General features: G+C 43.8%; 3 protein-coding genes and 1 long non-coding RNA gene across 12 annotated transcripts; 1 reads left to right on the forward strand and 3 right to left on the reverse strand.

Annotated features, from left to right (window-relative positions):
* Positions 1 to 6030: 6030 nt before the first annotated feature.
* On the reverse strand, positions 6031 to 16288 carry LOC120458825 (coronin-1C-A). Of its 3 annotated transcripts, none has more exons than XM_039646640.1 (7): positions 16123 to 16288; positions 10358 to 10612; positions 8853 to 9119; positions 8381 to 8794; positions 8024 to 8317; positions 7134 to 7340; positions 6031 to 7079 (listed from the first exon to the last, which is right to left on the reverse strand). In XM_039646640.1, exons 2-7 carry the CDS (start codon positions 10553 to 10555, stop codon positions 6852 to 6854), a joined length of 1608 nt encoding a protein of 535 aa, XP_039502574.1. In that variant the 5' UTR covers positions 10556 to 10612; positions 16123 to 16288; the 3' UTR covers positions 6031 to 6851. The 3 variants fall into 3 exon arrangements, with proteins under 3 accessions (XP_039502574.1, XP_039502573.1, XP_039502575.1); XM_039646639.2 differs by having other exon boundaries at positions 16103 to 16288; XM_039646641.1 differs by having other exon boundaries at positions 7134 to 7319; positions 16103 to 16287.
* Positions 16289 to 16541: 253 nt separating this feature from the next.
* LOC120458824 (nose resistant to fluoxetine protein 6) lies at positions 16542 to 20078 on the reverse strand. The gene is made up of 10 exons (XM_039646638.1): positions 19829 to 20078; positions 19311 to 19766; positions 18515 to 18655; positions 17913 to 18454; positions 17714 to 17793; positions 17547 to 17660; positions 17147 to 17487; positions 16946 to 17088; positions 16770 to 16884; positions 16542 to 16717 (listed from the first exon to the last, which is right to left on the reverse strand). Exons 1-10 carry the CDS (start codon positions 19908 to 19910, stop codon positions 16662 to 16664), a joined length of 2070 nt encoding a protein of 689 aa, XP_039502572.1. The 5' UTR covers positions 19911 to 20078; the 3' UTR covers positions 16542 to 16661.
* On the forward strand, positions 17335 to 20251 carry LOC120458832. Its single transcript, XR_005617229.1, has 3 exons — positions 17335 to 17375; positions 19559 to 19686; positions 20119 to 20251. It is a non-coding gene; the product is annotated as an uncharacterized LOC120458832 (long non-coding RNA).
* On the reverse strand, positions 20077 to 23095 carry LOC120458827 (alaserpin). Of its 7 annotated transcripts, XR_006356545.1 has the most exons (5): positions 22985 to 23094; positions 21571 to 22502; positions 21365 to 21506; positions 20963 to 21266; positions 20077 to 20255 (listed from the first exon to the last, which is right to left on the reverse strand). XR_006356545.1 is itself a non-coding variant. In XM_039646647.1 (4 exons), the coding sequence occupies exons 1-4, from the start codon at positions 23007 to 23009 to the stop codon at positions 20134 to 20136; spliced, it is 1221 nt and encodes a 406-aa protein (XP_039502581.1). In that variant the 5' UTR covers positions 23010 to 23094; the 3' UTR covers positions 20077 to 20133. The 7 variants fall into 7 exon arrangements, 6 of the variants coding, with proteins under 6 accessions (XP_039502581.1, XP_039502579.1, XP_039502578.1 ...); XM_039646647.1 differs by lacking the exon at positions 20963 to 21266; XM_039646645.1 differs by lacking the exons at positions 20077 to 20255; positions 20963 to 21266 and adding an exon at positions 20286 to 20636 and having other exon boundaries at positions 22985 to 23095.

A 23095-nucleotide genomic window follows, 5' to 3' on the forward strand; every position in this document is an offset into this window, starting at 1 on the left:
TAGGGAACTCAAAGGGTACGCAACCCACTCCAGGATCTCGATTTTCTGTTAAGGCTCAAAAGCCATATCATAGAATTGAATGGATGAACTAGTCTGGCCATGGATTGTGCCTTCCCTGTGTTTGCATTCTGCGCTTATTTATGTTAGTGTCTTGCACTCAAGCTGCTTCACACACAAAGCCAAGTACAACGCTCCGCTTTCAATTTACTAATGCACATCGCTTCTCACATCCCTGCGTTTCCAGTAAAGATGTTGAGCCGTCCCCAACCGATTTACCCTGAGAAAGTTATTGCCAACACATATCGAGCATATCGTCGAGTTCAATCGCAACACATCGTAATCAAGCCTGGTGCTATATCCAAGCCAAAATAGAAATTTAAACTGTGTTATTCGATGTTCTATTGGAGCGATGTTCTATTTAGCAGTAGAGGCAAAAATATACCTGTTTACATGATGAAATAAATTTTTCGTTTGTGGTTAACCATGCTCAGGTCTCGATAATTAATTCGACCGCCGACTCCACCAAATGCAAAAGTTACCTGGTAGTGCCTCGTCCAACATGCCGTATGCGTGATGTGTACTTTGAGCTCACTTACCGGTCTGCTTACCCTCAAACACTCCAGTTGAATGGCTGGAGAGCCGTTGTTGACTCTATCTGGAGTCTGGCATCGGGATTCTGCAAGCTGGAATTTGGCTTTAATCTCCAAAGGAAGCTGACCACGGTGTTTGAGCGTTGATTTGACGCCATTCGTTAGTGTTTGCCCAGCTTGCTGGATCAAAACAAACCAACTCTTTGGCGGCCAATCCAATCGGCCACTTTTAGCTCGCTTAAATTCCGTGCAACTAAATTTGCCGGGCGTCCGAACAAATTCACTTAAAATGCTGCTCGTCGCTGGGCGGGGCCGCAATGAAAATAAACGACTTCTCATCAGAATAAAACGCTAAAAAATTAAGAAAAATGCGATGAAGTCCAGGACAAGAGCGAGGTCAGGACCAACGGCCCAATGGCCCAACGGTCCAAACGGAAGAGGACCCAAGGAATGGAGGAGCAGGAGCAAGAGCAGCTGCAGCAGGAACAGGAAAGAAGCTGGAGGAGGAAAGAATACGCAAATGAGACTCCAGCTGGCGGCAGGTGTTTGAATTTACAAATTACAAATTGTTTTGAATTTAAATTGGACAACAGTTGCAGATACTTTTCGAGTCCTGAGAGTCCTAAGCTTTAATCTGTGGCCAGACACTTGATCGCATCGAAATATGCTTTCGCATCGAAATATGTATGTAACGACAGCTCCAAGGTTGCGGCAAGGATGCCAGTGTCGGCGTTTTGTGTTTGTGCAACGTGGCGTGAATGAGCAACGGCAAAGGTATCCTGCCCCAGATGCCTCCCCCTATCCAAAACCATCGCCCAACCATCAGTGTCAACGTGTCTCGGCTACATCTGCGCCTGCAGTTGAAGTGCAAATGTGCAGTGTAATTAAAAGAGTGTGCACGTGCAGACCCTGACAGAGCAATTCACAGTTCACATAGAAAAAGGCAGGCGAAAGGCAAGGCCCTTCAAGGGCCGAGCTGGTCGCAATTTCGGAGAATTAGAGTCCTCCACCCAGCTGACTTACTGATTGCTGCCCGCCGGCATGTACGAGTATGGCTGCCAATTCATAACCATAATCCAGCTGTTGGACCAATATAATAGAGCCACATCTCTGCAGCCCGTTCCATTTCAATTAACGTTTGACCGGACTTAATTCGAAATCAGAAAGCAGTCTTAAAGCAGTTTTACTCTTCACGGTGAAAAATAACAGATAAATAATACAATGCTTGCCCTGAAATAATGATTAATCAGAGAGGTAGAAATTAAACTAAACTACAGGTATATCCTTTAGGCAGAGAACAACTAAGGCAAACTACATTTTACAATGATAAGTAGCAAGAATCTCTAGCCCCCATGAGGAAATAATCGTTTTATTTTTCCTGGTGTAGCCTCTAAAGCTCTAAAGCATGTAAATTAGTTTTCAGGTGAAATCCAAACCAAAGTCGGAATCACAATCAGAGCGAAGCTTGCTTGGTCATCGTATGAGACGATGGCCAAGCACTTGACTTGAATATGTGATAATTGGGTTTTTTGCCCATGCAACCAACGGACATTCCGAACGACCCTAGACTCTGCCCTTTCACATTTCACATTTTGCCTTTGCTAATTGCTATTTCTGGAAAATTGCGGCAGCAGATAAAAAGTGTGGGGCAAAAGAGAAATATATGTGCTGAAATTGTTTGATATCCCTCTCATGTGAAATTAAAATATTTAGCTAGTCAGCAGGAGTCGGCTGGTATGTAAAGTTAAATATTAAATGCTGACCAAAAATTCGATGAAAATTCCATTATTTGACTGTCCATCGATCGCTTTTTGCAATGAATAAAAGTTTCATCCAGTTAAACACAACTTCATATATCCTTTGCCACTTCACGGCAAAACTCCCCGCAGAGGCTTTAATCTAGGTAGAGAAATAGGAAAAGAAAGTGCGAACATGAAATAAATCTCAGACAGCATTGTCCTGGCAGCGGAACCGGCACCAAATCCTGATCCTGATCCTTAGAGGGAATGAAAACCAAAACCACAGCCAAACATCGAAGCACTTAGCAACTGCCTAATTTATGGCCCTGTCTGACAATGTGCATGGCAATGTGAATGTGAATGTGAATGTGAATGCGAATCTGAATGGGAATCCCAATCCCAATCCGAATCCGAATGCGAATGTTTGAGCGCCGGGAGGCCAGACGGTCCACACAGACATGGGGCAATATCAGACGATTAGCCACAGACGATTGCATTGGAACAAAGCTGGATATGGGGATTGGGTTGGGGAGTCCCATCCGCATCCCCATCGTCATCGCCGGAAAATCGATGCACATTTAAATAATTTTGCGGGCTTGCTTCTCCCAGCCTCTGTAGCCAAAATAGCCGATGTTTGAATAATTGTAATTGAATTACTTGTGATTGTTTTTACTCTGGCTGGCACGCGTCCTCACAGCAATGGCGCACACATCTCAGTTCGACATTTATTGGTAGAGCAAATGCTATACGGTAGTCACGTAGTTGGCAACTGGAGGAGCAGCTCCGGAGTTCAAAGTTTTGTTTTGGGGCACATGACATGCAAAGGCGAAATCACAAAACACTGAAACGTGCTTTTTGACATTTTTGCAATGTATTTAGGCACGTGCAATATCCATCTCAGCAAGTGTGTGTGCGATTCCTTTGCCAAATTGAATTTAGCTGCCAAAAGTGATATCGATTTAAAGGCGAGAGCCGAGCGGAATCAGGAGCAACAGCATTAGGGTCAATTACCGCTGCAAAGTGAATTGTCAACAAAATCGAAACCCAAAAGAGGCGGCAAACTGAATTCAACTCATTTTTCTACTGCCAACTATCATCAACCCACACACACACACGCACACTCTATCCAGGATGTTGCAGGATGGAACCCGTTTTCATTATCTGTGCAAATATTTGCCAAAAATGGCAGTTGGCAGTTGTCTCCTGTCCTGCGAGAGTTTCTGGCCCGACACTTTTGGGCATCCAGTGCAAGTTTTAAGCCGCTTAGAGTCCCGCCAGAGTCCCAGCTCGTTCCCATTACCCCGGTCTGGTAACTGGGCAAAGTGAAAGTTATTCCACACACAGACAGTCATGCAAACTAACCCTGCGGTGCACATTTCATAAATGTGGCTAAAGAAAAACTATTTTCGTGTTCCTCGGTTGCGTGGGCTTTTGCGAAACTTTCGTCCTGTCGCCCATGTCGCCTGTCCCTCAACACAACTTTTTGCCTGCGCCGGAAACTATGGCCCATTTCCCCAGCCATGATGCCGTAAATATTTGCCTGTGCGGCACAGATGCAAACACGCCGCCAGTTTGACTTTAAGACTCACCTGAAGGGACGACCCGCCACGAAGTCAACACGTCCACTGCCCCACAGCAGCAAAAGGAGCAGCAGCTGCACTGCCACAAAAATATGGCGACAATGGTCCTAAAGTTATGTTATATAACTATAATATATATATGTTATAAATATTTCATATATATTCAAATCCATTTTGATTATCACTATAAATTCAATTCCATGTTCAAGGAATGACAGTCCTTCGGTTCTCAATTAATAACCAAACATTTAGCTTCAGTACTTTTTCCACGGTACAGCAAGAGGTGTCAAGGGGGGAGAAAGTTGGCCAACACTTTGTGGGCATATATCTGAATGTGTTATTGGAAAATTTTCAATTTTCTATTGAATACGCACCACGGAAAATTTTATACTCCAGAAAGCTAATTAACTTCTCTTTACGAGGCATAAACTTCCGCATTTATTTTCATGCGAAAATAAACAAATACCCAAACACGAGCCGCCGGGAAAAGTAATGTTTTGACGGCTCCTTTTGTGCGCAAGTATATTTCTTTATGCATTTACAGGTCGCCAAGCACGCAAGCAAACTCAAACACAGCAACGGCCCGCGTGAATTAACGACAGAGGCGGAGTGAAGAGGGCTGAGTTTGGTCCTTTGAGGTCCTGGAGAGGCGATACCTCTGCTGGTACTTAGCAAGTTGGAGTATTTGTTTAGCACGTGTTCCCACGTCCTCTTGCTCCTGGCACTCCGCTCCCGGCCCATCTGCTGCATGCTTTTAATTAACAAATGCCTTCCATCGGTTTTGACAGTCGTTGAGCGTTAATAGAAGGCCCGAATGCGAATGGAGACATAAATTGGTCTTGCTTTTTACTGCCGCGGCTTCATGATCTACTGACCCATCAAATGTCATGATAATAACATGATTTGTCTAACATGGAATCACAGTACTAACAACTAATGCTGTAATCATATTATATACCGTGTGGCGACCCGTTTTTCTAATGACATGTACTTTAAACTTTATAAAAGTAGGATGTTTAAGTAATGTCCAGAACTTTTAAATTGGTGAGAAAACCAAATCGTAAACAACATGAACAGCTTCAATAATGGATTAATCAATTGATTACTGACCCCTTAAATGTCCATTTAAACTCCTCCATTTGGCGACCATATCTAAAATCGACATTTTTTTTTTGGGAACTAGGTCTCTTTAAGTTATAACTACTGTTAAAATTATATGTAGTATACACTTTAAGTCAGTGCAGAAAGTTTGTATCGATAAATTACTAGTCTTGGATTCAGCTGAAATTTATTGACAGTGCAAAATCTTAGTTTAAACTGACCAAATGTGTCTGAACCAGTTAGCAGTGATAAAGTGAATATTTTAATCAAGATGAATTCAACAATGGTTGGTATTTAATGTCGCACTCCAATTATCAAGTCGACTTCTGGTTGCTGTGGATCACTTAGCTTCTACAGCTTTTAAATTGGCCGAACAAGAAGACCAACTGACTTCTACCGATAATCGCTAAAATTGCACAACATTCATAATATTAATTAAATCAACGCACTCTATCATAATTGCCATCCACAAAAGCACACTTGGCCAAGTTTAATTAAAATGTCAGAATCGGTGTACACGTAAATTGTAATTGCATTTTTTGGTTTGCTCGCTGAGGTAATAATTACACACAACAAATGCAGTATGCTCTAAAGCTGTTTAGGCAGAAATTAAACGAATTTGCATATTCAATTGAAGCCAACAAATGGGCTTCCGTAATGAATAGCGCATGGATGAGCTTATTTCTGCAATTAAAAGTTGTCAATTAGTTTAAAGTGCAGCTGGTAAGTATCCCATTGTCGACTAATATATATCTAATATTTGAAAAGCCTTTCTACTGCGAGAATTTGATTTCTTCTATTAGCAGCACGCAAGTTCTTCTGTCATTGTATTTTGTTTTATTTCGTATCAAATTGTAAATTATTTGTATATAGAGTATTTATGTATATGTATATAGGTCTGAATTTTACAATGGTTTTCAATTACAAAATCGGTAGGTGTTTTATGACGCTCTCGCTCTCTGTTCTCTAACAAAACTAATGAAAATAAAATAATAAAAAGTAATAAAATCGTTATAATAGTTTCGTTGGGTCCCTTTTTTCCGATTCTGTTGCATTTATTGTTATTTTATTATTTCAAAATACAGCTTATCATTAGTTTGAACAAGAAAATTTTGATTACGAAAACGAATTAATTTCGATGACCCCCATCACTTTCCTTCAGAATTCGCTATGTTTGACACCAGAATTTGCACGGAAATGTGACTTATTAAGGGGGCCTCAGTTAGGATGAACGGATTAATTCTATCAGCTATTGTCATGACAACTTTCGGGACGTACAAATATACAGACGTTACAGAAAGGAGCTCGTACAAATTTGGTAGGAAGGTTTTAACTGTTAAGTGATTGAGGTTTAGTTTATGATTTGCCTTTGTTAAATTTACAATTTCATATTTGCGTTACAAGAAATGATCGAAGGGCTGAGTGTCTACCCTTCGCTCTGCTTGATTTTGGGCGCAAAATGTAGGTAGTTCGTTAGGTTTTTATATATTTTTGGCAGGATGTAGTTTTATGTTATGTTTTATACGTTAACCGTCCAGCTCTGCTCGCTTATGTTCGATTAGATGGTTTAGCTCGGCATTCTCTAACCCTATCTGTGCCACACTCAACTGATTTTGCTCTGCTCTGTTAAAGACCTAATATTAAATTATAAAAAATAAATAATCGAACCATAATGGTAATAGACAATAACTTGTTTTTCAATTCGCCCTCAGCGCGTACGAAATAAACGTTATGTTGCATTAGAAAAATTAAGCGGTAACTACGAGCTTCTACAAGCAGTACTCTGTCTCTCCTCCAATCCATTCCGCCCATTTTTATCAGTCCTCGTTTCATTGCTAGAACTAGTCCTCGTCCTTTGACGTTCCGGCTGATGTAGACGCGTGGTCATTGGCACTTTCACTAGCTTTGCCGTCAGACGTGGCTGCTCCCGCTGAAGCTGGCGCAGCATCGCTTCCATTCTTGTTGCGGGCGTCCTCCTTGGCCTCCAGAGCGCGGATGCGATTCTCTTGCTTGACGATGATCGCCTTGAGTTTGCGAATCTCGTCCTGGATGGTACGCAGGTCCTTTTCCTTTTCAAGGCAAACAATTAGTCATAGAACCGTTGCACTAGTGCAAGTACTTACCGATAAAACCGCTGCAGGCGGTCCACCCTCGCTAGCCTCATTGTTATTTCCAGATGCAAAGTTGCCGCCGCCCGCGCTGCTGCCCGTTGCACCGGAGCTCGCGCTGTCGCCTCTGGGCTTGTTCAGGATGTTGCCCGCTTTCTTCGATGGTAGTGATTTGTTTACCGACGAGGACACGTAGCCACCCTGTACAATGGAAACGCGATCCTGATTAGGTTGGTAAGAAAATCTGTTCGTTTCAGAACACAACAAGCAACAATGAACACAACGACAAGCGCCACGCGCAACCGCGTGTGTGTTAGGGCTAAGTTTGCATTTGTGCGGCGTGTTACTGTATGCAGTAATAAGATATCATAAAATTAGAATACTAAATCGTTCTAGATCATTTGTGAGTATTCTAAATTCTTATAATGTCGCATCTCGAAGGATCAAATGAGGTCTGTAATCAGTGTATTGGAGTGGAATGTGGCTGGGCGGACAAGGCACAAACGTAGATAACGCAGAAAAAACATAAGAAAATCAAGCGCAGGCATCACACGCTGGTAGGTAGCCACCGACAAATGCAGGAAGTAAGCAGTAAACGGAACTCACAAAAAAGCGCACTTGAAGTCCTTGTGCTAGCAGACAAAAGCCACTGCAAAAGCCGTTGGAATACATTGTAAAAGGGGCGTCCACAGTGGCAGCGGCTGCCTCATCGACTTCGAGCCGCATTGCCATCTATGGACAAGTCCCGCTAGCACACATGCTGATATATATCTTATATCTTGTACGCTCTTATCGCCGGCGGAATGGCTGGCAGAATGGCCGAACCGTTGCCGCATTCGGCGGCGAGCGCTGTATTCGCAACACGGAATAAAAGTCGGAGTTGCATCTGCACCTCGGCCACTTACTTTGAGCGAAAATGTGATCGGATCCGCATCCTTGCCATCGATCCACTCCTCCGCGGTGATGGCAGCGTCTTCCGCTAGCGTGTCGGGGTAAAGATCCTCCTGGAAGAGATCCGATTTGCGCGGCACAGTCATGGAGATAACCTGACACAGGCCGTTGTTGTTCATGCGATAGAACTTGGCGACCTCGCAGGTGGTCACATCACAGCCTCGCTTGGGCATCAGACCAATACCACGCTGCGGCTCTGTAGTCTGAAACGTGTTTATGTAGTGCACGAAAGGAGGTTCGGGCGTTACCTGTACGATGTGAAATGGAATAGTTAATATACGGATTCGATATGTATTTGTTCTGTTACTAACCTCGAAATACCGAATGACCGAGTCACCCTTTCCACACAAGTAGATCATGTTCGTGTCCGCGTCGTATAGTGGGAACATTACGCCGTTGGACGTGTCCAGCTCCACCATGACAATGGGTTCGTTAAGGGCATCAGGGGCGCGCAGGGAGTACTGACGCTCCGAGCTACGGTTGAAACCTGTGGTGAAGATCAAACCGTGACGCAAGAAAATGGCCCGCGTGGCCTTGGAGCCCTCGTGGCACATGGCTTCGCTTTCCAGCTCGCCGGTGCGCGGTTCGTAGATGCGGATCTTTTTATCCTTGCAGGTGGTGACCAACTTAGAGCCATCCCAGTTGAAGCAGGCGCTGTAAACGATGTCCGGGTGGGAATCGATGTGCACTAGGATTTCACCAGTGCCTACGTTCCAAATCACGACCTTTGCGATACAAAGAGTATAAGCATGGACTTGAGAAGAGGTGTTGACATACGCTCACCTGGTTATCAGAGCCGGCGGTCAGCAGCACATTGAGGGCAGATGGATGCCACAGTACCAGACCCACGCGACGTTGGTGGAAAACCAGGTCGACCACGGGTTCGGTGAGTGTTCGGGAGAGCCCGCCATCGGGTATCTGCCACACTTTGACCACACAGTCCTCTGAGCCGGAGGCGATCACGTTGTCGTTGTGGGGGCACCAGGCGATGTCCAGCACAGGACCCTTGTGACCGCCAACCAACGGGTGGTCAGCTGCTATACGACCAACCTGGAAGAGTTCATCAAATTTCAGTTAGCTCGATACGCCACCGGTAACTTATTTATTGAAGAATATGTCATGAGCCGTAACCAACCAGCTATGTTCGCTAATCTGCCAAGCAGATAGTTAATAATTGCAAACTTCATGCCGAGTTCTTCCGAATATGGCAAAAGAATTATAAAAAATTTGAATGTCGAATTACTCCGGCCGAAATCGATATAATTCTAAGCATATCAAGTAAAGGTAAAATATTTCAAATACTACATTGTTAGATATTATTCGCATATATATAATATTCCTTGTTCATTTTTAATCTTGAGTTACTCAATTTGTATCTTTCAATAGATTGCATAAAATGTATCAATCCAAAAAGACTTCCATGAGTGTAAATCTATTTTGGTTTTTCAAGAACTTGTGCTTGTTCTTTTCTACACTTGCCACATGCGGCCAACCTTGGCGACTAGATGGATCTCACTCATCATCCAGTGCCCATAAAATAGCTAAAATAGGGCGTGTGAAAGCCGCTCCACATAGAAATCGTCACTTAAAAAAGCCGGCAATTGTTTTGCCATCAAGTTAAAAAAAAACGATCTGTTGCCACAAGTCTTGCATACAAATTAGGTTTAAATGGAACGACCATTGGTTTGTTTCCAAATATGTTTTCTTTAAAAGAGTAGCATCGGAAGATTGGGGGAATGGGTGCTTCTGCCGCCCACCCCATTTGCTGGAGCTGCGGACAAAACTACAGAACTAAACAGAAGCCCGAGAGGCTAAATCTAGAACACGCCGGCCAAAAGATTTGGAGATTGAAAATATAATTTATAGGAATACAAACAATTAGTTTTTAACGGAATAATTCGCGAGCTGAGTGTGCATTTCAATGCAATGATTCGCCTAATTTTTGTATTCATTTAACTGGCTGCTACTTCGCCTCTCTCTAAAATTAGACGATTTGTTTGTCATGTTGGCTGGTGGCCAAATTACAAAAGTGCGCCAGCTAGCAGAATCGCTGCCGCGGTAGCAGCAGAATCCATAACTATTTATAAACACATGTGAGATTGGGTGGAGTCATGCGAAATCCGTCGACGTCACTCGCGACGTGGCAACAAGCCCGCAAATGGCCGCAAACTTTATGCCAAAAGGGCGCTAAAAATAGTTGGCCACTGTTTTGCTTAAAAATACCCCACCAAGCTGGCCGCAGTGGGGCAGACGCACGTAGACTATAATAGGTCCGGTGCGGCACTCACTTTGTTGTGTGGCAGGACGATGAAGGCTCCGCCGCCCGCCGACTCCACGATGATGGCCAGGAACTTGGGATTCACCGCGCAGAATGTGGAGTCCCAGCTGGACTTGGATACCCGTATGTTGTCGTAGCACTGCTCCCGCTTTAGAGCCTGTCCGTAGACGTGGCGGAACTTGGAGCTGCGTACTACTCGAAACGACATCTTGATGCTGCAGTGGCTTGGGTCAGTGGTCGGTCCGGAGTTTCTCTACGTCTAGCTCTGAAAGTAAATTGAACGTACGAAGGTTAGTTAGCAATTTCGGGGAGTATCTTACTTACAGACCCGTTTTACGTTTTCCACCCTCTTCCCTTTATATCAAGTTCTCAACCGAAATCATTTGGCTGTGTCCTTACCACACCAAAATAAGATAGAAAGCCCTATTTTTTGGCAGAGTTTTAAAAACTCATTTGATAGGTTGATTTTTCCACAAAGTGACACCTGGAAATGGTGTTCTTAGCGAGTTATCCGAGTTACGAGCGACGCATAAACCAAAGACTGAATCGCAGTGTTATTCGCTTTCAGCTTCGCTCACTTATGTGTTAGCTTAATGCGTGTTTCACCACGCTTCGCAGCCTCGATTAGTTCAATAAATTTGCATATGCTAATTTCGCTTGTTGCGAAAATCAATGAGCTTTCCATTCGCAGCTCACTATTGACGCGTTGACTTCGTCCGCGAGAGGTTGCATCAAATTTCTGATGGCATCACTAATGTTGGCGACTGAAAGGGGAAGGCGCCTAGAACGCTTTCACCTGCCACCTGCCACAAACGTCGCTACTTTCGTTAATGAAGCGCCAGCCGGAACGTGTCGAATTATCAGTTGTTCATACCCCTTTCTTTCTGATGACATCATAACCCTGAAATACCCACTCCAGCACTGAATAGCCCTCCAACACGTGAGTAATGGCTGAGCAATACCAATCCAGCAGGCAAGCCTAAGACCAAACATATACCTAACACTCCGGGAGGCTTCTAGCTACGTGTTTGAAGCAGAATTAATTTCTGGGTTGGGCCGAGGCCGGCAGGCTGAAAACTTTGACTGCGAAAAGCTTTCGTTTTTAATCAGAAAAGTGCCATAAAATTGTTTGCCTCTTTTGCCTCTTTTGCCACTTTGCTTCGTTTGGTTGTGCACAAAGATATTCATATTTATTGCAAGCACTAAACTTTGTCATTGACCTCTTTAAACTGGCCCCAAAGCAGTGCCCACAAGTTGATTACTTTCTACGCTCTCTGTCTTTGGCCACAAGGTAAGCCCGGAGGTCTTCGTTCTTGGGTGGGTGTAGGTGTGGGTGGCCATCCTATAGACATGGCCTCTTCACTGATAAGAAAATATCAGCTCCGAGTTGGCTAAACATTACAGAGATAATGTTAAGTGCTACACCTATGGAGTCCAAAACGACGCCGAAAAGTTCGCCAAGAACTGGAAAACATTCCAGCGCTATAGCCGGAATATATCTATATCTGCGGCGTGTGTATCGGTTGATATTTATGTGTGTTTATATGCCAAACACCTTCGTTTGCAGGCGGGAAAATTTTTGTTTCACAGCTGAAGGTCAAACGTATTAATAGAAAATTGAATCATCTTAGGCAAAATTAAATTTTCATATACAAACACAGCGCACGGTGCTCTAAGCAGCTTTTATAAATCACATGTGATGTGTTTATTTATTTCGTTGGCACCGCTGGCCCCCATGCCTAAATTATTATAGCCACTCCCGCTTTCCCGCTCTATCATAAATGCATTCGCAATTCCGCTTCCAAGGGCCAAAAATGTGGCCTCTTCTGCGACTTCTCAGCCTGACCATCGGCGATTGTTTAATCAGCGTCCCTTCGACTGCAAGTCAGCGATTAACGGGAGTGGGTTCAAGAAAATCTCTGTAGAAATGGAAATCTCATAAGTACTTATTCCCTGGTGGTGTTATTGAAACGTATTAAAACATTGCATTGAATTCGTAAATTATTTATAAATGGCGTACCTGATCAGGAATATATTTCAGCATATAAATCTTTTCCAACTATTTCTTCTTTACAAATAATATTATTTATTCTTTACAAATAATAGGTATAACTTGATAAACAATAAAATGGGATCAACAGACAAAATGCTTTTTATTGTCCTATTTATCCTAATTAACTAAAGAATTTGGAAAATGTATAAATTTGGAAAACTGTCCTGAGTCAGAGGTATCTTTGCCAGGACTAGAAACAGACTACGAGTGTTAACTAACTTTCAGCAGCGACTGTCTTGTAATCACGTTAACCATTTGACAATGGGGCTGTTGTGGGGCCCTTCGGCAATTCAAGTTGAAATCGCGCGAGATGCAAACATCACTGAATTGATGCGATTGCGATGCTCCAGCGATCGGGAACTGGCTTAATGCTTGATTGCAAAACTTGGCGCTTTGTCGACACGTTGTGTTCACCGGCCACTTCTAATTGCCAGCAAATGCCGTCGTGTTGTTCTTGTTCCCGGCGGCGTGATTAAAACGCCGTGGACCCCCCGCCCCCCACTTGACACCCCTTCCCTCACCCCTTGACTGACTTGGGTGTGCAGTCAATTAGGCGTAGTACGAGTAGTTTCCAACAGCAGTGCAATGGGGCGTGAGCGAAAATAAAACAGTGCTTGGGTAAAAATAAAGTGACGATGGAGTGGGACACTGCTCCAATTGTGGCGACGGCCCTCGTCCCGTTATATTGACATCTCTATTCCCATGTACACTCGAAAAAGGATCTATTAAATGTGCAGCAATTATACGAAAACCAAATGCCATCGTGGTTTCCCTATTAAATTCTTTTACAAACTTCGACCGAAAGTTCAAAACTTTTTCAAAAGCATATGGCCCAAAACTAGTCTTGTATAAGCGCAATGGGTTTTAACATATATTTTTATTATGTACATACATACTGCGCTTAACTCTTGTGTAGTTATGTATAGGATATGGAGTTGTAGGATATTATCCCCTACTTGTAAATGGTACTACAATTCTATGTAGGTTGGTAGTTTAACATTAAATCAACACTACATAAAGATGGATTAAAACAGAGTCTTTGTACGTGAAGAAAGCACACCAGTTGTAGCTTAGTCAAGTGTTATCGATAACACATCATACGTTGTTTCAACAGGAACGCAACAGCAGCTCCTTGGTGTTGATTAACTTATGATATCTTTTTTCCTGTGCACAGCTGCAGCGACACCTAATCAGCTGGCCAGTGATCAATGCCACATGCATGAGTCACCCGTGATAAGGGGGCCCTCTGTTTATCGGCTGTGGGCTGCACTGGAAACTTTCGCCGTTCGTCTCTACTCGACTGGATGGTGAGGTTGATGGCGATGATGATGATGTCATTGCTGCAGGCGCAACGTCATTGCTGCAGTGCATATACATACACATACATACGAGTGTGTATTAAAGGTTCATCAAACTGATTGCAGAGTGTGCGTGCCTGACGGCGATTAGCCGAAGTTTTTGACAAAAAGCGCACAAGTGTCGCGGCAGACTCACTGGCTTGCAGCACAGTGGGTGTCGTCGCTGTGTACAAGTGAAAGTGGAACTCTGCTGCTAAAATTAACAACATGCATATGCAGTGCCTCGTCTGGTGAGGCCCATCACCTCCCCTCTCCCCCCCTCGCCGTCGCAAGTGGCGCTGGCTTTTGTTGCTGTCTTAATTGCCGCTCGTTCTTTGTCTCCTCAGCGCCCTCCACTCTGCCGCTTAGTCAGACTGGGCGGCAATTGTGGATGCCTGTGCGCCCTGGAATTTCAATGTACATACATAGTTTATTCAGAGGATCAATTGGCTAATAAAAGTACCTTTTTTTTTTAAATTACTTATATCTGCAATAATTAATACTTTATTCGATACCTAACTAAAGCTTAAAACGATTTCCACCTAATTAATATCGTATGTGAAACATTCTGAATAAATTATACCTGGATCTTAGGAAATCGCCTACAATTTTAAAACACTGTAAACATAGGAAATTTAAACCGAAAACTTTTCTTAAGTCTAGGGACATGTGTAATATTTTTTTTAAAAAAATTAAAATAATTAAGATAAAGAATAATAATTAACTCTTTTAAAAATTGGAAATTATTTTCTTTATGTAACCTGCCGTTAATAATTATTGAAAAATATTTAATGTTTTCTGAACATCAAAAAATGACCCTTACTAGGTGTCACAATATGCATTCCTATGGCAGGTTCATGTTTCAAAAGATATTTTTCTTCATCCGAAACCTTTTTTTAAATCAAAGTTTAAAGAGATTGATTTCTAAAGTATGATTTTTGATTTACTTTGAGCATCAACACTGTTTGCTTCATATTTTTTTGGGTTCCAATACTATACATGATAATAGTTGTTCACGTGTTCTAACTTTAATTTAATATTAACTTAATTTCGTTTCGGAACTGTAAGATTCGAGATCTAGATTTTCCTAGGGGTTATGAAGCAGTGACTTCCCAAAATTACTTGCTTCTTATTTCATTTCCCAATAATTTCCGCCAAAGCCCGGATATGCCCGTTGCTCGCCCAATTGGCGTTTATACGTGCGCCTGTTTTATTTGATCGTGGCCGAACAGCTGTTTGCCGCCGAGTATTCGCGACATGGGGCGACGCATAAACACGTTCGGCGGTCGGGCTCGATTGTGTGTGTGCTTCATTCCAGTGCATTTCTCATATTTGTGTCACTAATTGGTGTTGGCTAAGTTTCGCTGCTTAAGCCATTTGGGGAGCAACCGAAATAGCTGTGCGTGGGGGCGTATGCTGTGCGCTCTCTCGCTCGCTCGCGCGCACTTTCGAAGACGCCTCTGGAGGTCGCTTGTTTTTCACACTTGCTCTCGCTCGCACGCTCGAAATAAACCGTAATTCTGGCCTCAGGCCCACTGGAAGCCACGTTTATGACTAGCTAATATTTCGAAATTTCAAATGCCAGCTCATTTTGGCGCCCTTTGAAAGCACACCCTTCCTCCTTGCCCTTCACTAACTTGTTGCTTCCACCAGCAACAATTGGTACACTCTCCCCCTTTTCCTTTCTCCCGCATTCGGCCGCTCTTCCCCGGTCTCATTCTCTCGCGCACCGTAAACAAGTGAGAGCCGGAAAGGAAAAGCCACACAATTTACAGCGAAACGCGAGGAAGAAAAAACAAATACCAGAAAAGACAATTAATACAATCAAGTGCGAAACAACAAATTCGACTGCGAGTTGTTTGGTTTCTTTCACTTGTTTTTGCAACGTTTTTCGGCACTGGCGCTGCTTTGCTCTCTTTATTCCCTTTTTTGGGTGTTGGACTCATATAACACGGTGAGCGAGCGGGAGAGCAGATGGCGAAACTTTTATAGCGGTACTCTTCACATGCACTGCGTTCACCGCTCCGCTCGCACAAGAAAGCACGCACACCAGCGCACGCACGCCACACTCGGCGCACACAGACGCACACGCACACACGTATGGTCGCAAGGCGGCTGGCGCACTTATTTTTTTTACCGTGATTTTTAATGATTTTGTAATACGCGCGTTCATTACTTAAGCGGCGTATTTGCATCTACCACTCGCAACATCTCCTTGAAATACGCAGCTTCAGCTGACACCGAGGCGCAATACTCCTATTCCGCAAAAAAACTGTTGTGATTCATTGCAACCGCTTTGCTTTTGCTTGACATTTAATGTGGCGGCATAGAAGCGGTTGCAAGACACCAAAATACCAGCACTCACTTATCTATCACTCCACTCACTGGGGCCAGCGCATTCAACGGGATTCAACTAGAGATTTTGCACACGACTCCGGCTGGGAACTTAAGGCACTTCTTTTCAGACTTTTCAGTCAGCAGAAAGACGGGACGAGTACAAAATACCGACGAGAGCGCGCTGAGCATCTAAGAGCAAGTTCGACACTGTTGTTTGAGGCGAGTTGTTGATATCAGCTCAGTTTGCGTTCACGTTCACGGGGCGCTGTGTTCATCCGCCTGGGGTTGCCACTTGGGCCGAAACTGGCATGGCAATAGCTAGATCCAGCTAGTTTTTTTTTCGGGCTGACTGCCGCCTTCTGAAGTTTCCCAACTTAAGTATATATTTTTAAAACGGATCCAGGGATGTTTTAGTGTTAAATTTTTGTAAGCCACTCATCTAAATCTAAGTCGAAGACATTTATTGAATATACAGAACAGGATACCTGCAGGGATGTCGGAATTAAGTAAAACAAAAATAAATCGCCAAAACATCGCAGCATTGTGTGTCGGTAACAGCGTGCATCCCTGTCGCGAATAGGGTAACCCTAAACAGCTGACTGCGCGGGTTTCATTTGAATTTCCGGGCTGCTTTCCTCCTGTCCTGAAATTGGTTTAATTTAGCTGGAATTTCGTGAAGTTCAGAATGTGTATACCTTTCACCGGCTTTATTAAGCAACGCAGCACCTCTACAAATGGATATTCAAGCAGCACCGCGAAAAGCGCAGCCACGAGCTGGGTGAGCAGAAACACACTCAACACGTTGCACATCTAAAATGGAGATAAAAACAATTAAAGCAAGGTTTATACATATGTAAATTATTATTATTACCAGGTAGAAGCTGGAGATGTAGACGGGCTGTCTAAAATATCCCACCACTGTTCTTAGGACGACAATGTGCCACAGAAACGACTGAAATGAGATCCTTGCCAAAGGCCGAAACACCGGCAATGTGCAGAAATCGTAGGCCATGCCTGTCGTAGATTCGTGAGTGACTCGGTGACCTTTATTAAAAGCTGTTATTTAACCCACCTCCCACCTTGCAGCTCATAAGGATCACAAATCCGGCGCATATAACCACCCACAAGATCTTATGGATGCCCGCATACAAGGCTAGCCATAGCGATGGTTTCGCAAAATCCTGTCGAATGAAGATGTAGCCGGAGAAAAGGACTCCCAACGTGGCCAGCACAAGCAGCCACATGGTCAGCTCGTACTTAAGATGACCCAGAAGTTCTACTTTTCCAGAACGATGCCTGAGGTAAAAGTGACCGCACAGAAAACCAAAAAGATAGCCTCCCAAATTTGTGTAAAAGGGAGGATACATTTGATAGAATGTGTCCGAATGTCGGAAGTACAAGTAGCGGTACGTTCTAGAGACATTCACTTATCATTGACTGAGAAAAATATATCATGAGTTATAAAAACCTACTCCGGACGAATATGGTAGATGCCATCCAACTCAAGAGCGTAGGTCAGTACAGCAGGCACTGCAAAGGCAAATGCAAAAAGAGTTGCGTAGATGACCCTCGTCAGCTTGGGATGCCTAAAAGCAGCACAGAGGTATTTTTGACATTCCAAGATGGGCAAGGAACTCACTTTTTGGTTATGATAATGACTATAAGGAAGAGCTCGAATAGCTGCATGTCAGCTCCTAAGTACCAAGTCTGATGCGAGCACTACAATAAAAATAAGTAATATAATAGGTAAGGTGATTTTAAATGCTTCCACTGCAGTGCGCTGCCCTAAACTTAAGGTGGCTTTTCTGAAACGCAGAACTATAATTAAAATAACGTACACTGTCTTCCAGCATATGGTTTGTCACGAAGAAGGCGTTCTTCCACCAGTTGGACCGACAGAAGACCCGCTCGGCCTCCGTAAGATGTAGCCAAAAGGGGCCGTTTTGAAGGCGCACCAGCAGTGTTCCATTGAACAGGATGAGAGCTAGAAGCGACGGCAGGAGTCTAAAGTATCTGTAGAAAAACACACGGAAGTACACGGCAATGCACTGAAGCGTGCCGGTCTTGGGTTCAATCAGTTGACGTTTGGTGAATTTCACGTAGAGAAGAAAGCCACTTATAACGAAAAATATCTGGATGACCAAGCTGCCGTTCTGGAATATTGACGTCTCGAACCTGAAAAGGAACTGCTCAAAGAACTCCGGATTTTCTATTGGAACAGTCATGTAGACCATAAGCGTGTGGCCCAAGATCACTACAAACACGCCGATCACCCGAAAGCCGTCAAAAAAGCTCACATCACGCGAGAAATCTGAGTTATACGGCTCAACCAATCGATGATAGTTTCGTACCACTGAGAAGGATGTAAGGAGTCGTTTTCCTGGAGGCGGACCGAAATCAACTTGAGGGTGCCAAATTCCTGTAGTTCATATCCACTTACCACGACTCTTTGGTGGCTTTCGATAGAAATTTTCTGATTTTTGCGAGCTCATCTGGCTCATTCGGTAGTCAAGGAAAGAGGAACACAAAGTTGTAAGGATGATAACGACCAGAATACCATAAAACGTAAAGTCAACCCAATCTGAGGAAATAAACTTTACACAGTGCTTCAATTACCACATACAGGAATACAAGCGGAAAACTGCATCAATACAATTATAACTGTTTTTTAGATATAACTTAGTTGGCATTACTGTTCAAGATGGCGACCGATTTAACAGCTGTCAAGTGATTTATTCTCAGTTTGGTTTGGCAATTCGTCATGCGTGCTTACAAATCCAACTCGTGCAAGAATTGAAACCAAACGATCATCAAGCAAGGCGTAGATTCGTCGAATGGGCCCAAAACGAGATTGCTGTTGTTCCCGATTTTTCATAAGCCTCCAAGATCTTGTGATTTAACACCGCTAGACTACTTTTTGTGGGGCTATGTAAAGTCATTGGTCTATGCGGATAAGCCACAAACGCTAAACCATTTGGAAGACAACATTCGCCGTGTTATTGCCGATATACGGCCAAATATTGGAAAAAGTCATTGCAAATTGGACGTCCAGATTGGACTACATCCGAGCCAGCCGTGGCGGTCATATGCCAGAAATCATATTTAAAATGTAATGCCACAAGATTATCTTTCATGTCAATAAAATTCATGTCAATCGAATAATCCATCGTTGTTTTATTGCAATTAAAGTCTATACTTAAAAAACCTATAGCTTGTTAAAAATAATCTTGACTTACCCAGCTTAAAGTTCTTATCCGAGGACGAGACACAATACTCGATAAGGTTTCGAGCCCCGAGCGAAAACTTCTCACCGAACTTATAGTTTAGGCAGCTGTTCACAACCTTTTTATGGAGGAGAGCCCTTTCTGAATTCGTTTCTTCCCGATGGTGTACCTTGTCGTAGTAGGATATAAGTTCCTTATCCAGTAACTCATCTTTCTCGTACTCCCTGAACTCAGATATGTTATTGATACTTTGCTTGCAGCTCTCCAGACACACGCCCCTGAAGACGTGATCATGGCGAAACCGGTGCTTTGAGTCCTTTGAAACTTCGTCAATTTGGTGCCACAGAGCAGAACTAGCATTGGGTAAAATCTCGACGTACACCAAGCAGTAAGTACCTGAATGATTATCCAGGCAGAGATCGTAGTCATCGAGATCATAAAGAGGGGGCATTTGTCTGTAGCGAGTTACTGCGCACGAAACTCTTCTTGAAATATCTTTATAGAGGATCTTTATAGTTAACGCTACTTACAATTGAACGAACTAGATAAATTATGTCCTTGTCCCAAAGAAAATATTGCCAAAAGAACACCTATTTCTATCCAGCGGAGCATGTTGAGTGTGTTTGGTCTAACACCTAAAGATCAACTATTGAGAATCTTTGTTCGATTTGTCTAACCAATTTAGCGATAGCGTGCTACACCGTCAAGCTCGGCTGCGTTTGCCAAAGATATTTCTATAAATTACTTCGACTTGACGAAATCACAGCTATAAAGTGGATGTCGTTTATTTTAATTTATTGAACTTTAATTTTTTTCATAGAAAACTTCATATTGCTTAACCCAAGTGACGCCCAGTGAATATCGGCAGATCCAAATGGGACTTCACGTAGAATGCAAAAGGATGGTTGGCAATGAAGTGCTTGCGACTGAAGCCAGCCACGGGCATCACCCGGAATCCTGAGAAAGAACCATGGAAACGATGCAGAATTTTAGAAACTTGCTCTCAGACTTTATTAAGCCTACATGCTTGGTTAGTACAAAAATATTAAGTGTGTATATAAGATCATCAATTGCACACAGTCTAAAGTTGTGTGTGTATTCTTATAGATAATGTTAATGCTGAATATACGCTCGGCCAGCCAGTTATATAGGACTGGCACATGAAGATGAGACCCTCGATTGGTTAGTACAAGGTGCTTATTTATACTTTCTTTATGCTGCCAGCGAAGAGAGCTGTTGAGTCCTTGTTTAGAATGTAAAAGTTAAATGGATGATCGACATAGAAACGTATCGGATCCGGGTTCGGCATGGGCATCGATCTAAAGCTCAGGAATATACCTGCGAATTGGGATTACATCGAAATTCAGTTCAATGGTTGTGACTGATGTATTTTGATGGAGTGCTAACGTTAAAACTTGTTGATTCTTCCCGCAAACAAATTTGTAGAATCCTTATTGATTATATAATAGTTAAATGGATGCTCGACATGGAATCGGACGGGCTGTGGTTCGTACGTGAGCATGGTGGCATAGCACATGACCATTCCTGCAAATGAACATCAAAGTCGTAGCTCAAGGGTTTAAAAACTGTAGTTAAGATAATGGACAAGCAAATAATGGTGCAGATGCAATTTATTTTTCTTAATGTATTCTACCCAGGCATACCGGTCAATGGATTTTTTTGTTTTGATTGATTACGGATTATCCTAAATCTTCAGGTAAATGCGTGACAAAACTTAGGACATTGTAAATAAATAGCTGCGTTTATTGTTTTGCCAAAGAATCAGGTACCATCACAGCTCATCATGCTCGCTGGAGGCGGAGATATTTTCCTCTAGCCGCACAACTGAGCCCCAAAACAATGGCAGTTCCTCCTGATGCACAACGGCATAGGTGAAAGGATGGTCGGCTAAGAACTCAATTGGTTCCTCAAGTGAGACAATGGCGCGCTTCCTACGCACCACCATGCCTGCAGGATGGAAAGAAGACAAGACAGACACGGATGAACAAATGGGACATGCACAGGATGATGAATGCCAAAAAATATCAATGACTTCGACCACTTACCCGTGGCGGCCGCAGCCTCCGTTCCCTCCTCGTTTACTTCTATGAAGGCCTTGTGTATGATGGCTGACACTTTCAATGGCTCCGGACTTTGTAGCATTTTTCCAAATTCAGCCTGGTCGCTGAACATCCTTGACATGCCAAGCTGCAGGAGGTTTATAGAAACATCAAGTCCATTTCATTGCTTATGTGTCTAAAGTCAAGCTCACCTGCTGGAAAACCTCAGACAACTCCACTTGGAACTCTGCCTTGAACCTGGGCAATTTGAGCACCACCTTCGTTTCGTGCAACGCCTGCGTGATCTGCGAGAGGGTCGTGAGGCGCAGCTTCTCCTCCAGTGCGGGCAGACCCGTCTTGGTGTTGGGCAGAACGATCAGCATAGAGAGGTCTGAGTCCTTGTAGGGCAGTTCCAGGGCTTTGGCATCCAGCGCCGGCAGATCGGCAAAGCGTAACCGCTCCTTTAAACTCATCATCGGAACCTGGACGGTTCGCTCGCCATCCAGGTGAAAGGTTTCGGGGCGGGTTAAGTGCTTGGAGAACTGGTGCCGCCAGGTGCCCTTGAAGTGAATGGCGTTCACAAGGACCAGTCGCGAATTGGAGTCCAGTACATCAGCCGACACAAGGTCCTTGATCAGGTGGTTCGTGCGCTGCTCCACCCAATTGTTGATGGTGGCCGCAGCTTGGACATTTTTGGCAAAGTCCACGTTCTGAGCTGCCGAGAGAAACTGCTTGGATAATAACTGGTCGAACTCCTGGCGCAGCTGGTAGCCCTCCATCACGAAAATCTTGTTGGCGATGCGCAGGATCTGGCTGTCCTGGTAGGCGGCCAGCACCTGGTGGAAACTCTGTGCAATTTGCTCCGGTTCACTGGAGACCAGACCCAGTCCCTGGTCCAGCTGTGTGGCCGTCTCCTTCTCTGCGCCCAGCCTGGCCATCGCCGCACAGGTCTGGATGGAAAAGGGCGAGAAGACGATGTTCTCGCCGGCCTTATGCGCCGCCAGCTTGCCGTACACGTTGATGGAGAAGAGGGCCAGCCGGCGGGCGAACTCCTGGTGGGCGGCGTCGGCCATGGTGAGGTCAGCCGAGTGGACCGATGGAAACGGGGAGAGGACTAGGCCGAGCAGGGGGAGCAACCAACAAGCTGTAAGTATCCAAATCAACCGTGGATGAGGTGCGCTCGATTTCATAAATTTATGTAATTGCAGTGCACGGATGAGTCACCTCCACAAATGGTGTTCACTATATCTTTCGGGTTGGCCGTTTCGCCGGGGGATTCACTTTCTTGATTATCAGAAACTGTAATTAACTGCCTGCTCCAACTGCTGGTACTCAGTTATTCCAAAGCGACTGCGAGTTTGTAATGAAATTTTTGTTCTTATGACCGGGTGCCGTCGTCGACTTTTATGATGTGGCCTTTAAGCAACAACTGAATTCCCTCAGCGAGCGCACATTGTTTCTATACCCGCATATATGTATTCCCCCACAACATTGTTTTCTCTTCATTTCGTGTTCTCAAACGGGTTTTTCTCTCGCCTGCATTCAGTGCTCTCATTGATTTCACTTTTTGAATGTACATTGCTCTTTCTTTCGCTCTTTTTAGAGTCGAACAGTCGGATAACTCACCATATGACTGAAAACGCAGGTCCATCCTCAGTAATTTTCCTTACAGTAAACCTAGTCTGTAAAGCGTACGTAATAGACTAACCATAGTAGACTTCAGGTCCACACTATTTG

The sequence above is a fragment of the Drosophila santomea genome, chromosome 2L, assembly GCF_016746245.2.
Source record: "Drosophila santomea strain STO CAGO 1482 chromosome 2L, Prin_Dsan_1.1, whole genome shotgun sequence".
Classification (NCBI taxonomy): domain Eukaryota; kingdom Metazoa; phylum Arthropoda; class Insecta; order Diptera; family Drosophilidae; genus Drosophila; species Drosophila santomea.